This window comes from Daktulosphaira vitifoliae, unplaced genomic scaffold, assembly GCF_025091365.1.
Source record: "Daktulosphaira vitifoliae isolate Bord-2020 unplaced genomic scaffold, ASM2509136v1 Scaffold_3, whole genome shotgun sequence".
NCBI classification, from domain to species: Eukaryota; Metazoa; Arthropoda; class Insecta; order Hemiptera; family Phylloxeridae; genus Daktulosphaira; species Daktulosphaira vitifoliae.
The window spans coordinates 12,533,006-12,551,207 of NW_026099574.1; the positions used below are offsets into that span (position 1 = coordinate 12,533,006).

At 31.0% G+C, this 18,202-nt stretch overlaps 5 protein-coding genes across 9 annotated transcripts; 2 read left to right on the forward strand and 3 right to left on the reverse strand.

Moving 5' to 3' along the window:
- The first annotated feature begins 1,727 nt into the window (after positions 1–1,727).
- Positions 1,728–2,987, forward strand: LOC126902043 (uncharacterized). Its single transcript, XM_050679066.1, has one exon. It carries the CDS (start codon positions 1,728–1,730, stop codon positions 2,985–2,987), a length of 1,260 nt encoding a protein of 419 aa, XP_050535023.1.
- Positions 2,988–8,271: 5,284 nt separating this feature from the next.
- Positions 8,272–9,905, forward strand: LOC126902321 (uncharacterized). 2 transcript variants are annotated; one of them, XM_050679453.1, is made up of 4 exons: positions 8,272–8,386; positions 8,479–8,582; positions 8,677–9,096; positions 9,294–9,905. In XM_050679453.1, the coding sequence occupies exons 2-4, from the start codon at positions 8,579–8,581 to the stop codon at positions 9,857–9,859; spliced, it is 990 nt and encodes a 329-aa protein (XP_050535410.1). In that variant the 5' UTR covers positions 8,272–8,386; positions 8,479–8,578; the 3' UTR covers positions 9,860–9,905. The 2 variants fall into 2 exon arrangements, with proteins under 2 accessions (XP_050535410.1, XP_050535409.1); XM_050679452.1 differs by lacking the exon at positions 8,272–8,386 and having other exon boundaries at positions 8,393–8,582.
- Positions 9,906–10,649: 744 nt separating this feature from the next.
- LOC126902326 (AN1-type zinc finger protein 1-like) lies at positions 10,650–11,958 on the reverse strand. 2 transcript variants are annotated; one of them, XM_050679462.1, is made up of 4 exons: positions 11,788–11,958; positions 11,412–11,627; positions 11,079–11,343; positions 10,650–11,024 (listed from the first exon to the last, which is right to left on the reverse strand). In XM_050679462.1, the coding sequence occupies exons 1-4, from the start codon at positions 11,956–11,958 to the stop codon at positions 10,876–10,878; spliced, it is 801 nt and encodes a 266-aa protein (XP_050535419.1). In that variant the 3' UTR covers positions 10,650–10,875. The 2 variants fall into 2 exon arrangements, with proteins under 2 accessions (XP_050535419.1, XP_050535418.1); XM_050679461.1 differs by having other exon boundaries at positions 10,650–11,343.
- A 10-nt stretch (positions 11,959–11,968) lies between these two features.
- Positions 11,969–12,685, reverse strand: LOC126902344 (anaphase-promoting complex subunit 13). 3 transcript variants are annotated; one of them, XM_050679509.1, is made up of 2 exons: positions 12,512–12,685; positions 11,969–12,225 (listed from the first exon to the last, which is right to left on the reverse strand). In XM_050679509.1, the coding sequence occupies exon 2, from the start codon at positions 12,200–12,202 to the stop codon at positions 11,969–11,971; it is 234 nt and encodes a 77-aa protein (XP_050535466.1). In that variant the 5' UTR covers positions 12,203–12,225; positions 12,512–12,685. The 3 variants fall into 3 exon arrangements, with proteins under 3 accessions (XP_050535466.1, XP_050535465.1, XP_050535467.1); XM_050679508.1 differs by having other exon boundaries at positions 12,508–12,684; XM_050679510.1 differs by lacking the exon at positions 12,512–12,685 and adding an exon at positions 12,288–12,429.
- Positions 12,686–12,853: 168 nt separating this feature from the next.
- LOC126902303 (dynein regulatory complex protein 11) lies at positions 12,854–17,599 on the reverse strand. The gene is made up of 8 exons (XM_050679417.1): positions 16,101–17,599; positions 15,834–16,038; positions 15,126–15,373; positions 14,892–15,053; positions 14,316–14,710; positions 14,042–14,183; positions 13,710–13,940; positions 12,854–13,465 (listed from the first exon to the last, which is right to left on the reverse strand). The coding sequence occupies exons 1-8, from the start codon at positions 16,932–16,934 to the stop codon at positions 13,244–13,246; spliced, it is 2,439 nt and encodes an 812-aa protein (XP_050535374.1). The 5' UTR covers positions 16,935–17,599; the 3' UTR covers positions 12,854–13,243.
- Between the last annotated feature and the right edge of the window lie 603 nt (positions 17,600–18,202).

Here is an 18,202-nt window from a genome sequence, read left to right on the forward strand (position 1 = left end):
AAAAAAGTGACGGCGTCTCCGACATCGTTGAAAAATGCTGCACGAAAAGCTTTGCTCGCTGCTAGACGTGTGATCATCAAGAAGAGTCCGATGAGTGTACCTCGCATACTAAACATCCCGAAAAGCGGAGGAGTGTTGCCGTTAATTCCAATTTTTGCCGGTTTGTCAGCACTAGGTGCACCAGCTGGCGGAGCTGCAAACGTAGTAAAGGTTGCAAGTGAATTCATTCGTAATGGACGTACTGGTGTTAACGTGGGTAAAGGACTGTACATTCGTCCTTACGGATCCGGTTACCGGATCGAGAAGAAGAAGAAACTACAAAAAAGTCGCTCAAAACAGAGAGTGAAAAAAAACTAATTCCGCTGCTACCCAATCGTGCATTATACGATAATGAAATAGAGCATTTTGCTCGTCATGTGCTCGATCCACGTGTATTTCGTGGTGTATTTTGTCGTGACACATTACCACGTACACAACCACATACAAATGAAATGGGCGTGATCAATCTGGACGTTTCGAGCAATAGCGGAACACATTGGGTAGCATACAGTAAATTTGGTGAGCACGTTACGTACTTTGATAGTTTTGGTAATTTACAGCCGCCATTGGAAGTGTTACGGTATTTTAACGGCTGTAAAATCACATACAACTACAGAAACTATTAGACTTTCGACGAAACAAATTGTGGACACTTGTGTTTAAAATTTCTTATAGAACAAAAAAAATGTCATCCAACACAAAACCGTCATCGATAACCGTGACAGGTAGGGGATCACAAATTGAATGCCGATTTCATCCACACATTGACGTTGACGATAACTGTGAAATTGGGCTGTTGAGCTTACACACTTGGAACATAATTCCAAACATTGATGAAACTAACAATATAATCGTTTTTGGATTGCCCGGTCAGGAACCCTTGCTGAAAGTAACACTGCCCGTTGGTACGTACAAATTGGAAGACTTGAGCAAATATATTGCCAGTCAGTACGAGAAAATTTCCTTTGAATATACAATCGTTGAAAAATTTAAAGATAGAAAAGTGACCTCGTCGTTCAAAATCGTAGTGAACCACGTGACGATGCATTGCGAAATAATGTGTGAACATTCCATTGATTTCTCACATGAAAGATCATTTTGCCGTTTATTGGGTTTCAATCCTCGGTATTTGGAACCACGTAAGACTCATGTATCGGATTATCCAGTGACAATAACACCGATTACGTCTATTCGAGTGGATTGTAATATTATTGTGGGTTCGTACCACAATGGAAAACAATCACACACCTTACATGAGTTTTCTCCCAGCGTGCCACCAGGCTACCGCATTATAGAAGTTCCCAGGCAAATTGTTTACTACCCATTGAACACAAATGTGCTGGATACGGTACGAATCGTTCTATGTAATCAAGAAGGATACCAAATAAATCTCAAAGACGAAGAATTATCCGTACGCTTGCACATTAGACATAAATAGATACATCTCTCACTTTCTGAACACACCGGGTAGCGAATGGTTGTAACATGCCGTTGATTTTTAACAACAATCGTACGACCATATCATCATCATCATCATCAACAACAGTGAAGCCCAAGTCGATACGTTACGGTGGTGGTTCCATCAAACGGTCTTGGACTGCGAATCGAACATACCGTGTGACGCCGAGGAGACTTACGAAAAATAATATCACATATCTAAAATCACTGGGCTTGCCGCGTCGTCAACAATGACAGAGTATCTACAAGTTTTGGAAAAATCCTCTCAAGACGATAACGTGAAACGAGAATATTACCTGGAACACCAAAGCTACAACAACTCGTACGGAAACAACGATGAGATTCGCATTGAGTTGCGCAACAAAGAAAAATTCACCATACCGTGTGAAAGTTACTTGCAAATAGAGGGGAGTATTGCAAAACCCACAGGAGCAGTTGGTAACATTGTAATGAATCAAAACTGTATGATGAATCTTTTCGATGAAATTCGTTTTGAGATCAACAATAAAGAAATTGATAAGGTAAAAAACGTTGGTGTGACTACGGCTATGAAAGGATATTGTTCGTTCACGCCCAACGATGTCGTACGGTTACATCCAGCCGGGTGGAAAAACGTGAATAAATTATACGATGATGGAAACTTTATGGACCATTCCGAATTTGTAGCTCATTGTCCGTTGTCAATGTGTATGGGATTTTTCGAACGGTATCGGCGTACACTGATCAACTGTAAGCAAACACTCATACTCATCCGATCGAATACCGACCACTGCGCCGTAGCATTGGTACCGGCAAAAGACGAAGCAGAAAAAGCTTCGGTGTTAACCGCAGAAAATATTGCGCTGATCAGACAAACCAAAGTGAATATCACAAAAATTAAATGGGTCGTGAAATACTTTGAACCAAATGTGAAAACGGAATTGGGTCTGATGCGCATACTCGACAACAAAAAATGGTTACCGTTAGAGTTTCAACATTGGGACACTGCTGTATATCCTCTTGTACCACAAACCACCACTCATACATGGCCAGTGCGTACGTTCTCGGGTGTTGAAAAACCTAGGTACTTACTCGTAGCCATGGTCACAGATGCCAATAAACGGGTACACGGTGAATTCAATCATTGTTTCCAGCGTAACATCAAGGCATACTTGAACGCTGACGAGTACCCGTACGAAAACCAAAATGCAGATTTCGACAAAGGCAAATTCTCGACATTTTATAATTCGTACGCACAATTTCAAACAATGTACTATGGAGAGATGAACTCATACCCTTTTTTGGATCGAATCAGCTACAAAAAAATCGGACCTATATTCGTCATAGATTGTTCAAAACAAAACGATACCGTCAAGTCGTCTACAGTGGATCTACGTATTGATTTTGAATATGCAGAGCAATTTCCCACTAAAACTTCGCTGTACTGCGTCATCATACACGACTGTCAAATGGAATACAATGCATTCACCGGAGAAGTGCGCAAATTGTAAATATAAAAATCAGTAGGATACAAAATAAAATTAAAAAAAAAAATCTGCATATAATATATACTTTTAATTTAAGTGATATTTTTGTATATAAATGACATAATGTAATAATAAATAACGATAATAAACTATTTATTTTTATATTGACATTTAGATTTGTATTTACTTAGATAAACTGATCGTCAATTTGCTGTACCGTACCATTAACCATAAATTCATATTTGATGTTCTGAAGACGTTCGAATAACTTTATGTACAGGCATCTCACAATCCTACACATAAAATTTGGTGGTCCATTGATTCGTATTTCGTTCGAATTCGATGACCAAAAACACCCGACATAATGCCAATTGGCGCTTTGACGTCCACATTTATCGGCCAATACCAGCAACTGGGAATAATTTCCGCGCAACTCGGCCAGTCGATGATAAACTTCTACCGTGGGGTTGTTGTCGACAATCATATCTAGCTCGATGTTAATTCGTTCCAAGAAATCTCGTAAGCGTCGTAGAACAATACTACTGATGAAACTACACACTAGATAGTGAGATTTCTAACGGTCGTCTACGACGTCAACAACAAGGGAATGTTGTTAAATCATGATGATTCATCAATAAATACATTAGTGTGATAAAAAAAAAAAATAATAAACATGATAAAACTTGTTAATGCACATATGGATCCGACGGTGGAGCGCGTTCGCACCGGTCGGGCACAAGCGTCAATGCGCACGACACAATCACGACGTGATAGGGCATCTAGGGCTCACATTTTCATAGCACAGAGTTAGCGTTTTGTGCCATATTTTTCGTATATTGAGCGCCCGACGCTTTTATCACAATAATACTAGTATTTTTTGTTCATAATTATTTTAAAAATTATTTTTAACTTTTTAGTTCGATGTACTTTAAAAGCGTGTTTTTTTAGTTTTTTAAACTATATTTATTCCAATATAAAAACACGATCATCGATTGCTATGTAATCTCGACCGAGCGCGTCCAAACGATTAGTTATTACAAACAAGTTATTTTTTAAATTATCGATGTCATCCGCATCGTCGTATCCGCTATCGCTGTCGCCACTGTTTACGATCTGATATCTGCTACTGTCAACGGTTTGTGTGAATGCATTAAAATCAAAAAGATTGTTGCAGCCGTTATGCAAAAAAATAATCCGATACGCGAAGCGTCCATCTGTTTAATATGCTCCCACAACGTTTTGACGGTTGTGCTGTCGCTGATACTGTCCATTGTGTTTGCTGTACAAACGTACAGTGAATTCTTCAGGTCACTCGCAAATTCGTGGTAAATATTTCGTGCGATTGACGTCCACCGTGGAAGGACACTACAATAATATTGCAGTCACAAGTGTTACCTTTATTATAGATATGTGTTCAGTAATCGGTTATATTTTAAAATAACAAACACATTAATTTCAAGATTAACAGACTTTGGCTATTTGTACTGTACATTGATGGTACGCATCAATAAAAACCGAATATTGTATTTCAATGTTTCAATAAAAGGGTATATAGTAGTATAGACACACAGAATCAATGTTGTAAACAACAAACGACCTTGTGGTAATGCTGTGAGATATTGCGCCTACGCGTTATGCACGTGTTCAGTGGTTTTTTTTATCAAACACAACGACTGTCGGAATGTCTGGAATGTGTAGCGGAACCACATGGAAGGGGTATTCATCATTTACGAAAAATCGACTTAAACATAAACGAAAACGTCGAGGTGAATTGGCACGGCTGTATATAGGGTTGTGACACATCAAACGCGCGGACTCGACGCGTACTATACGTACGTTGAACCGTTAGCGTGTAGGTACTCTGGAAAATGAACTTTTTTTTTTTTGACCGACCCAACTAACATATATATTATATAGTTGGAATTGTGTAACGGGACACAATATAAAATATTTTTTTTTATATCACGGCTTGATAGGACACGTCATTGGGCTCACCTTATCATAGCATAGAGTTACGTTAGCGTGTTGTCATAAGGCTGTAATGTAATGAGCAAACTGTAGTAGTAGGTTCAGGTATGACGTCATAGAGCTTACACTATAACAAAGTTTAGGTATGACGTCATAGGACGCGTTCGCACCGGTCGGGCACAAGCGTCAATGCGCACGACACAATCGCGACGTGATAGAGCATCTAGGACTCACATTTTCATAGCACAGAGTTAGCGTTAGCGTGACGTCGTCATAGGGATTGTGTGTGTATGTGTGTGTGTAACGGTCCAGCTGTAGTAGGTTCAGGTATGACGTCATAGCGGCTTACCCCTTTGGTCATGGTTCAATGATGTGACGTCGTCAACTAGGGGGATGACGTCACGAGATTCACTTGGATGCACCTGGATGCAGTCCCCACGGGCGCCGAGGCCAGGGGGGGTTACGGTAGGTCAGGTGTGACGTCACTATGACGGAATGCATCTCACCTGTGCACCCATTGCATATTTTCCCGGTACCTTTGAGAGCCCGTACCACCACTTAATCCTGTGTCTTACATTCTCGTCAATACCACTGCTCTTTTGCACTATTGATCCTAAATACTTGAAATTTTCTATCTCCCCATTCACACTCTCGCCTATTGTCACTGATCTCCTCATTTTACTTACCTTATGTTATCTTTTGTCAACCCAGCCAGAATTTCTGGTCATCATAAAATTAATTGTCTCAAAGTGTCTAAAATTGGTCTTGTTCTATTAAATTCAATGGTGGATAATAACTTTCATGATATAAATCTTAAAAGGTCGACTAAACTTATAACTGTTCTTCAATAACTTCTATTGTTAAAATTAATAATGAAATAATTAAAGTAAACCCCTTGCTACTATTTCAACTAATCGCTATTAAAAAAAAAAAAACAGCAGTGTTTCGGCACAGTGTGTATAATTGGGTGCAGTATAAATGATATGTGACAGTGATTTAAATCATTATCAAAAAACAACGCCTTGATGCAGATCTGTAGATAATGTTTAATTTTAACATTTTAATGGATTATTACAAAAGCTACATGATCTCCTATTTACTTATTTATATCCTAAATACAAGTTATATGCATTAATAGTGCAAAGTATGTAATCGATGGAGGATTTCTCTACTATAAAGTTATTTGACAAATGTATCAAAACAAATTTTTTTACAAAATTTCTTATTCATTTTCCCATTCTAAATTTTGATAGAATATATATTCAACAAAAGTATAATTTTCTTAATCTTCGATCTTTATTTCTATAGACTTTGTACGCCATTGACCTTTGCAATGTTCACATATAATAAAACATTTAAGCCCTGTTTTTCGGCAGCCACAATTTTTACTAGCTCCAGCACCTAACTAAAGGCTGTTTAATGACAATTATCTTTATTATTAGCAGAAATTCCGGTGGCAATGGACATAATATAATTGTTGTTTGGGAATGTATAATTTAGTGTTTAGTTGGGTTTAAACAATATAGCGTCAAATCAATTTCCTACTCTATCGGTTATATCTTAATATACACTACACTTTAATGATACTCTAAATAAATAAATCCACACATACACACATAAGCATTTATAACATTGTGTCTAATGTAAGTATAATATGATAAAAAGTAACCGTAAAATGAAAAAAATTGGAAAATAAATTTTAGTACTCATATTAAATGTAATGTAACTCGAAAAATATTTGTTTAAATGAAAAAATATAAGATATCATTTTTGTTTAAAATTGTCTTTTAAACAACTTTTGTACGAAACTTTTTTTTGAAAGTTGAATATTTTTTGAAAAAATTAAAAAAGCTCATATTTTTGAACTTTTGCGAGGCTGTAAAAAAAAAGCTTAAGTCCAATTGATGAGGACTTTTAGTATGTCATTATACATATCTTAAATCAACTTTAAAAAAAAAAAAATTTGGTTAGGGATTTTTTCCGCCATTTTTCCTTTATTGACTGGCCTACACTCTCTCCTCGTTGATACGTCCTACCACTTCTGCTAAATTTCATGTATTCCGTCTTTTCATCATTTATTATGAGACCAACTTTACTCGCAGCAGCCATTACTTTCTTACAATGTTTCTTCATTATATCTATATGTCTCTTAAGTCAACAAACAATATGTATAACCCCTAGACGTACTCCCATATTTTTTGGAATACCTGTTTTATAATAACTTCTTTAGAAATATTTTCCCAAAAAAGAGAAACTATCTACATATTATGATTCGTTAAAAGAAGTTAGTTATTAAATCTAATAATATTTTCATTTAATCCCCACTCATTATCACAAAAAGATATAATTAAAACAATATAAAAAGTACAAAAACAATGATACACTTAAAGTACAATAATACAATACGCAAAAAAAAAACTTATTGTCATAAAAATATCGCGCGATAAGAGTTTACTTTCGGTGCTTACGAGGTTCTCTCTCTCCTCCCTACAATTAATTCCATTTCGTCTTAATTATAAAAATATTTTGTTTTTCTTCTTTCTACGAATACAAAATTAATAATACAAAAAATGTTTATAAATATTTACTTCCTGGTTTAGTAACAATAGATTAGGAAATTACAATTAAACCAAACATTACAAAAATGTTTTACTTTCAGCTTTAAAAATAGTGATCTATATTACATTTCAAGGCATCAGCGCCGATATAAATTTGGCTACCACAATAGCGCCTTGATAAAATTTTTATAAAGACTTAAATATTTTTGAATCTTATATAGGTCAAGCCAGAGGAAACTTTAAAAAGTATTGGTTTCGATCTCTCAAACAATACCTTTCTCAAATAAAAATAAGTGTCCATTATAAAAATTATTTTTATAATAAAAGACCATAAAGAGAGTTTAGAATCTTTTACATATAAAAATAAATTGTAGTTTTAATGTAATAAAATCTTATTATTTTAAATTAAATTATTTTCATAAATAATTCTATTGACTATACAACGTATGATGTGAACCTATACGTAGAATCAACGTTAGATCGCTTAAAATATCATTATGTGATATAGAATGTAAGGTAAGTAAAAATTTAATTCATATTTTTAAAACACAAACAATCTATTGCGTAATAAACCATTAAGATAAATGTTAACGGATATTTAACATCATTTACTTATATTCACTACATAATCTTAATAAACGGTGATCTGTATAGAGTACATAGGTATATATTGAAAATGTTGATTAAATACCTATATGACGTAATTATTTATTTACTAACCACAATTCTATTTGTTACATTTTTATCACATGTATTTTACATTATTGTCAAATATAAATGATTCTATTGCAGTTCCCACCCTTTTTAAAAAAATTAGCACTGTTAATTCTAGTTTAAAATAAATTGTTAGTATATCAGCTGAAACTTATCACTTTCTTGTCAATTTCACTGATAAAAGTAAAGAACGTATTATTATAAATAAAATTCAAATATTTAAAATATTTTAGAACGATCAAAATTAATATAACTGTATTTCATAATTATTTTAGTTTGAAATGTTTGGATAGTAAGAATGAATACATATAATTCATTATCCATATTACTTGCTTAAGAAAATTAATATGAATAGTTTTGCTCACAATTTTAAGAATGAGTTAGTATTAAAAACAATGAATTGGTTTACTATTTTATTCAAGGTAAAGTTAATAATTTGCAATAATTTTCTAAAAATTGTTTATATTTTTTAGATATAAAGACAATGAAAGTTGTCGTTCAAACATCAAAGCTTACTAGAAGATTTATGCGAACTACTCCTATTAGAACTATAATTTTTTTTCAAGGTTTTCAACTTCATTCTGTAAAAGAAATTAAATGTAATAGTTGTCATATTGAAAACTATATTCAATTTTTTAATAGAAAAGAAAATATTCATTTCATTATCAAACGATTTTTAAATGTTAGTAAATATAGTTTTTCTAAAAATTATTATGAAGTTCTTGGTATTCCCAAAACTGCTAGTCAAAAAGAAATAAAAAATGCCTACTATAAATTAGCTATGATTCATCATCCTGATAAAAATGGTGGTATTTCTACAGCAAAGTTCAGGGAAATTAAAGAAGCGTATGATTTTCTGAGTGTTGAATCCAACCGAATGAAGTATAATAATGGTGGGTATAACATTCAAACTATAAAATTACGAATATATAAAATTTTTATGTTCAAAAAAAAAAAAGATAGTTTTATCTATTATAAATATATTTATATAAAAGCTAATTATATTTTTAAAAACTGAAAAAATATTGTGTTTGCTTGATTCAAAATCTAAGCCATAGAATACATATTTTTGTCTGTTAACTATTTTTAGATTTCCATAACTATACAAATCCTTCCAACAGTTATTCAAATTCTTCAAGCAATTGGAATACTAACTCTTCAACTGGCCGATATACGTCAAGTGGTTTTAAAAAAAAATCTAGTTTTTATGATTACAATTATAGTTATAACTATAAAAATTTAAAACCTTATAATGTTTACATAAATATAATTATAGTCCCTAAACGTGTTATTAAAACTCAAGTTGACATAATGCTTTTAACTTTTGTTAGAAATCGTATACTTAAATCAATCCTTTTCTTTATTTTTGAAACATTATGGAATCAAGTTCTAAAAAATATCAATTTTAACATATTAATACCCAATAATATCGATGACAATATTTTTGTATCTTTTCTTAGTAATTTATTAGGTTATGAGAAGGTTTGTATTAATTTAACTGAATCTGAAGCAATTATGGGTAAAGCTGTTAGAATCAAGGTACGTGAAGATCAACAAGTATTAGTAGTTAGCATCCCAAAAAATGTTAGAAAAGACCAGTCATTTATTTTATTTTGTCTAAACGATGAAATTAAAAATACAGAATTTAAAACTTAAAAATTTCATGTTTATATTTTGTTAATAAAATTTTGTTGTTTTATGATTTTTTGTTATTTAAATTACTGGGTAAATAATTTTTAGTATATAACCAGTTATTAAAAATTAAAAACTAGATCTTTAAAATTTAATTTATAATTCGATATTTATCTCAATTAATATCATAGTTTTAAAGGTGTAACATAGTTATCAAATAAAGTACACTTTACATTCTATTTTAACTCTGAATCATTCATTGTTAAACTTTATTTTATTCTTTAAAACTAATTTATCACAACGATCAAAACAAAGTTAATCAAATTGTTGACTTTAATTAATAGTAAATGTACTTAATTCATGAACTACTTACATTTTCAATCATGATTTCCTTAAATTCCATCTGAACTATTTGGGGTCGGCTCTACAATAATTTTATGGAATTTTTACACAGGCTTTATCCTAATGCAATCTTATTATGGCTAAGGGAATATTTACATTATTTTCAAAGGAACAAAAAACCGATTATATTACTACAACTTAATTTTTTGTGACTATAATTAAAGTATTTTTATATTTATTTTTCAATATCACAACATTATTTCTTTAGTAGAACAAAATCCTAATTGTAAATTCCATAATTCATCAATAAATGCAATTTATAATTTTGGTTTTTATGGTTTGTATTAAAAGAAAAGCCTAGAAATAATAATTCTATACTTCAATCATTGTAATCTGGTTAAAATTATAGTTTTTTAATAAAAAGTTAAAAACTTTTATTTATATTTTTCCACTGGAGAAAAGATGTGCATTCTTGCATCTATTAAAGTACTTTTATTTTTAATAAATCTTAAAAAAAATTACTAACAAATATATACTATAAGTAATATAAATATAAGCAAATAACTTTTATTTACACTTATAAATTATACTAAACAAAACATCAAAAACATATTTTACAATTAAAATTTTTTATTTCATTAGTTATAACATTAGCGATCATTAATATTTTTTATTATAACAATAAATTATTCAAATTTTTACACAGTCGATAACTTATATTTTTCCAATGATTCTGAATCTAATTGCACAGGACTTACTGAAACATCAACATAATGAAGAATTAATGAATCTCCATTAAATATTAAACCATCAGTAATCATACGTCCAAACACACAGTCCATTGTTTCTGAAATATGATAACCATCATAAAGTTTGAATAACCTAAGTTTGGGTGCACTACTTTTATCATTCCGGTTTTCAATTTTTAAACGAACTGCAAATAAATCAATAGTTCGCCCAACAGTCCAATTTTTACTAGTAAATAGAGGTACTGCAGAAATACTTTTATCATTTTTTATGGGTGGATGAACTGAAAAATAAACTCTATCATTTGTTGGTATCTTATTATCTCCTAAGGCTTTGCTTTTGAGTTTCATTAATCTAATCTGTTGAGCCATTTTTCTTTTTTCAGGCTGTAGTTCTGCTTGTTTTAAACTAGCTTCAATCTGTATAGAAATATACACATAGATTTATTTTTTTTAATTAGATTTATTTCAACTATATTTAATGTTACCTTTTTGTCAGCTTCTTCTTTGACAATTGCAAATTGGTTTTTAGATTTTTTAGCTGCTTCTCTTAAAATCTTTTTGCGCTCACATCCAGGAAGTTCATCAAGACAACCATGATGTCTATGAGCTAGGCAATAGTGTTTGTCACACTTAGGACATAGCATTTCACATGGGTTTTTTGTATCACAAGTCTCATGAGTGCACTTATACCAAGTTGTCTCCTGAAAATTATAGATATATTAATAACTTTATGTATAAATAAAACTTTGGACAATTAAAAAAAAATTAAAAATCCATTCAAATTGTTATGAATTTATAAATTTAACAAATTAAAACCTATTTCAGCTACATTATATAATTAAACAAAAACTTAAAACATACAAATTTTATCCCAGTATCTTCAACAACAGTAGTTGGAATACATTGATGGTTATCAGGTCTTGAATGATCACTACAAAATATTTTTTGGCATAACCCACAGTGAACTGGTAAAAAATCTAATTGCTTACAATCTGTATAAGCACAATGTTTCCCAAAATTAGGAAATTCCATTGTTTTAAATTTAAATTCTAGGTGGAGGAGGTAAAGGGTTATCACTGGTAATATTTGATAGCGCTAAATCGGGCCACTTGGTGTCTTGTTGAGTTAATGTCAAATGAGCATCAGTTGCATCTGCTTCAGGATCAGGTAATTCTTTAATAGGCACTATAATTTCATCAAATGGTAGTTTATCTTGACGCCATGTATCATCAATTAATTTTTGTAATCGAGCATTGACTGATGGATTACTATCCATAACATTTAAATTGATAATATTATCTAAAATTACAAAGGATTAATATATTAAAAATCATTTAACATAAACTATAAGTTTGAATAACCTTTATTAATTATAATTCTTAATTTAATTAGTAATTATACTAAAAAAATTATTGTTTTAAAGATTATAACTACAATATACTATATTTGAGCACAGCAACATAGCATGCTATATATATTGCGAACTATTACGATAGTTAACCTCAACAATTGAAAATAAAACAGGAAATCAATGATTTAGTTTACATAGATTGAAAAAAAAAATGTAATATAATAACTTACTAACACAGTGAAACGATTATTCAAACGCACATTGCGTTTGGTAATTTGATATCAAAAACTGAAACGAAACTGACCTTAACAGTTAACACTAGACTATTTTTTAGTTTGATTTTATTTTTTTTATCACAATGAACTGTACTACATACATAACTAATAACGAATAATTGACTTAACGCGTTATCAATTTAACCAGTTCAAAAAATTTCATCAACTAACTGTATTAAACGGGAAAACACTTATGTAATTAACTGATAATGTTCAGACATTTTCATGACTCGACATTTGATAAAGTAGTAATTGTTCTGAACATTTGGTTCTTCGACCATCTGATACCATAACCACGATAATTTTACTCAGTCATTTAATGAAAAATAAAACTCGGCAAAAACTACGATATTGCAGATAGCCAAAAATTTTTTTGTTTATTTTATACTTACTTTTATTTAAATATTTACTGTCTATGTAGTAAGGTATAATAAGGAAATAGTTAAAATGTAAAAATTTTTTTTTTGACAGTGTTTTCGTGTGTTGATTTTGTTCCAAGATGATCCTCGTTTGAATGACTTTCACCTTTTTATTTATTTAATTATATTTATTTTAATCAAAATTTCTTTACCAAAAATGGATAGTTATTTTATGATTACAAAAACGCAATCTCGAATTATGTGAAATTTTTATCAAAGTACTCTTTTGAAGTGACTAAATTTTTATTTAAAATTATTCGAGTCTGAAATTATTATTTTACAATAGAATGTTTTTCACTCTCTAATGTTCGTTTTTCTAATTCTATTTCCAGTGCTTTCTGATTCTTTCGACCAAGAGGAGTTCTTGAATACCATTGTATATATGTTTCTTCTTCTTCTTTATAAACAGGATCATGGCGTGCCAAAGCATTTAAAATTTCTACATGCATTAAAGGACGAATAGTTAATTGTAGAACTCGTTTACAAGTCATCACCTATAACACAAAACAATGAAAAATTGATATTCAAAGATTTTCAATAGTACAAATAAGAAATGTTTTCATTAAAATTGTGAAAAAATAGTGTTATTTAAAGACTCCGCGACTTTACATCATCATGTTAGTTTTTGATAAAATTGAATAAAAGCTATGTTTGTCGTGCTAATTGTTAGTCCAATTGAGTAAATATTTATGCTTTCTACACCATAAATAAACATTTAACTACTTAAAAAATGTATACCTCTTGTAATACTTTAATTATTGTTCCTACGCTATAACCACTCGATAATTTTGCTAACATACTGACATTGAATTTTCTACTAACACCACTGTACTGAAATAATAAATCATTCCAAATATGGTACAAACTAGCGTAATCTGGTCGAGGGATAACAATTATTTTATTATATGTAGTTGTCAACGACTTCTGTTCACAATCCCAGGGATTAGACGATATTCCTAGAAGTAATATCTGAAAGAGATGTATAAAAACTAATAAAACATATATTAAATAATTTGTTTTTAAGTATGAATAGGTTAGCTAATTGTCATAATAATTAATCGTCAAATTACCCTGTCCGTGGGTCCAATAGATTTTACCAGTTTAGGTAAATCTTTTTTCAATCGTTTTGGATCGGTTTTGTCTGTTTTAGGTACTTTTTTCATGAACGTCTTTTCTGCATCTTCTATGTATATGATCGCTGGTTGTAATAATCTAAAACATACAGAATCATTTTCATAAATGATAAAAGCCAATGTCTTTTAGCATATGAAAAAAAATTGTACATCGTGATAATAATTTGCCTAAAATCTACTATGAAATCGTTAACTTATGATGAAGGAGTACCTGGCTACTTTGTTAACTAAGTGAAGTAGCATAGTCAAACCGGATTTACCGGGATATTTGCCGACTATATTGGCTGATGTCAAGTCGAATAGCGTAGCTCCTAGTTCAGTACATACCGCATTAACTAACATGTGCTTTCCAGATCCTCGAACACCAGCAATGAGCACTGATCGTACTAACGGACTGGCTTTATGTATTTCTTCACTAAGCATTGGTAAAATACAATTGTCTCGAATAGCTTGTCGAACATCTCCAAGCGTAGGTGGAGGATCGTAGTCCCAACGCATAACGTCACATGCGACCAATGAAGTGCCACCTTTAAAAGAAGACAAACTCACGTTTGGGTATTTATGAATAATTCCATTCATCACCAGTTCTTCAAAAAGAGATTCTAGCTAAAGATAAAAAAAATTAAAAATAGAATAAATTTCATAAGTTAATCAAGGTACTTAAATTCTAAAAAAAATTTCAAATTCACAAATCATTAAATTTATTTAAAACGATGAGCTATATTTAAAAAAATTACAATTAAAAAAAATCGATAAACAAAAAAAAACACAATTTCCCTATTCGTACCGTTCTATCCGGTGTCAAATCCTTATCTCGTTTTTTTTTTGCCTTTTTACTGCTTCTTTTAAGTTTTTTTTGTTTTTTTGCTCTTTTGATTCGGATAGCATTATCTTTGTCTAATGCATTTTGTAACACTTCTAGTTCAGCTCTCAACTGTACGTCAACAATCTATTCAAAGTCAGAATAAATAGTTTTATCTATATTATTATTCATAAAATATTTTGTCTTATTTCTACCTACCTTTCTGAGTTCACGTTCTACCTCAGCCTTTTTTTGAGCTTTCACAATGCTTTCTATGTGTCTCTGGCTAGTGTTGTTTGTTTCATCCATTCCCTTCCATACTTCATCGTATTCTGAATTAGCTAACATAAGCTCTTGTAAAAAGTTGGACGGTGACATTTTGAAACCGACTTCTTCTTCGTCAATTTTTTTCTTTTTCTCTTCTAAATTTTCTTTGCTTGCATTGGTGATTGACTTGCTTTTATGGCCTATCAGTGGTACATCAAACATGACAAGTGTATTTTATATCGCTAAAGATAATATTTTTAAATTGCTATAAACAATCCTATACATTTGGTTGCGAATCTATAAAAAAAAATTTCAAATAACTATTATAAAACTAAGTATGTTGATAATATCGTCGAAATTAAACGTCTTAAAAATAAACTCTCATTTTATTAAAGGAAACTTAAATCACGTTGCTAACATAATTAAGAATTCTATAGAAGTTATTTGAAAATAGAAAAAAAAAATTTTCATAATTGTAGATAGGTGGGTCTGAAACGTTTTAAACGTGTTCAAAAGAGTAAAAATTTCAAAATTTACATTGGTTTTATGGGACATTTTAAACGTTTGCTAATGTCTTAAACAGTTTTCTTTTTAAACTTGTTATTTAAACAACCTATGGATATGCCAGCCTATAGCCAAGATACAGATATGATATTTTACTTTTAGTGCCTTTGGACGACGATTGGCTGGTCGACTTACTGACCGAACTTGCCGTTTTGTATCGTGTGTAGATTACTGCAGATCCACCGCTTTCCTCAGATGGTAAATCTGGAAATTTACCCGTTTGTGATTTAACACCCATATACCAAGCCCTTACTTCATCTTTTATGTCTTCCTTTATTTTCTCTTTGATGTGTGGTTTAATCTAAAATAATTATTTTCAATTAACACTGATCCCACAAAAAATTCATTCCGTGTACTCTTAACTTTTTCTTTCTCTTCTACGAGTGCTCGTTCATATTCTTCTCGCCTAATGATTTGTAAAGCTCGTCTGATACGATTCACTTCGTTCGCTTTTTGACGTTCTTCCGTGATAACGACGTTTGGTGGTAGCATGCCGATTAGTAACATTTCTTCTACTACCCGGCACCTAATCTTCCGCCTAGTGATGAATCCTCGCCACACTCTCTGAATCTTCATGGCTGCTTTTCTCGCGACGTCTGAAAGCTCCACTTCGCCTGCATCCGGTTTGTTCATCGCTCTTACTTCTTTCATAAACTGCGCTCTCAATCTTCCCTGTCGAGCTCGTTCGTGTCTTTGTATTAATAGAATAGCCTGTTTGATCGGCATAATATCGTCGACAGTCTGTTCTTCGTAAAATCCAGTTTTTTTCAATATTTCATCTATGAAATCGTATTGCCATCGCATGATCTCTGCTCTTTCATCCCTGTAGTGTATTGGAATTGTCAACTCGATATCCAACGGAAGTATCTTTTGTCGTGCTAGAGCCGCGTCTAGATAAACGAATTCATTGCAATTCAAATTCACCATGTCATTTCTCAGTTCCAAGTATCGGCCAATAGACAACTCGAGAATATTTCTTATTAATAAACGTTTTTGTGGTTGAATCACCTGATCATAGCACTCTTCTAGTTTGTTTATGGCCGAAATATAATTTACCATGACCATAGATATTTCAGTAAATAGTACAGTTTTGTCTTTGTTTATTTTAGATGTCAATAGATTAGAATCAATTTTAGTATTTTCATCTAATACCGATTGGGCAAGCGCCCACAATTTGTTGTAAGTCCTATAGGACATGAAGGACGTTTTAAAACCGACTGCTCATAAAACTATTGGCGTAAATATTATTCAGTGTGTAATCAATACACGATGTAACCATGTTAGCGCGTTATCAAACGAGAGTAATCAATTCGAATATAAAAAATATCAAACGGTTAAACCATTTGAAGACAAGAGGGTGTCTAAATGAAAAATATGTTTCCTTTAATTGAGTATCATCAAGTTTAGCTTCATATTAATCATATATGTATACAAAGTGGAGAAGATTTAACTGAAAACTCTTATAACTTTTGATACAATTAAAATTTTGTTGTAGTTTTTTTGAACAATGATTTTATTCATAGACCACGTTAAAAGCATATTTATAATAATTTGTCTTTATGTAGGCAATATCCTTCTTTTTGTATCAATAGTTATGATATCTTAGAATTAAAGTTCTTATAATTTAAACAAGTAGTTCATTTATTACCATTGATCCATATGTAGTTTATTTTCTTTATTAGTCAACTCTATTAACAGCTATATTTATAATACCCCACGAGTGTTTTCATAGTTCTTAGTTGTGCGTGTTTTAATTATTGAAAATATTAAGTAATAAAAAATGATAGATTATTAATTGTTGAGATTTTTATACATTTAATTATTGAAAATTTTCATTTTGATACAAATTTATTTTATTATTATTGATAGAAAGGTTTATTGAAAATATTTTAAGGTACATAAATGTATAAAATATGATTGTCTAAAAACGTTACTTTGATTTTCCAAAAAAATCAGTAACGCTATAGAAGTAGAAAACCGACGAAAATACTAAGAAAATCTAAAAATTCACTTACGCTTCGTTTTAATGAAACTTTTACACTATTTTACTATCTTTTTAAAACAATTTTAAGAATTTTTTATATAAAGATTTCTTTTTTACAATTTTAAAGTGTTATACAAATCAGTTAATATCATGAATTGATATCTGCAAATAAAAATTTGAAGATATCATTTTTGTACCGATAGAAACAAAAAAGTGCCGCTATTAGAAGAATTAAAAATTTGTAAAGTTAGTAATACCCTTATATCATATGCATGTATTTATTTTCTAACTAGGATTTAAAATTGTGTTAATTTGTAACTTGTAAAATATCACACAGGTACAAATCTACAAAGTTATTGAAATTTACCTGCATTAAGAAACTTTATAGCTAAATACCTAAAACTTATACACGTATCACATTTAAACATTTAACAAATGGTTTTAATCACATTCATTGAACACTCATTTAGGTTTTGTAAAG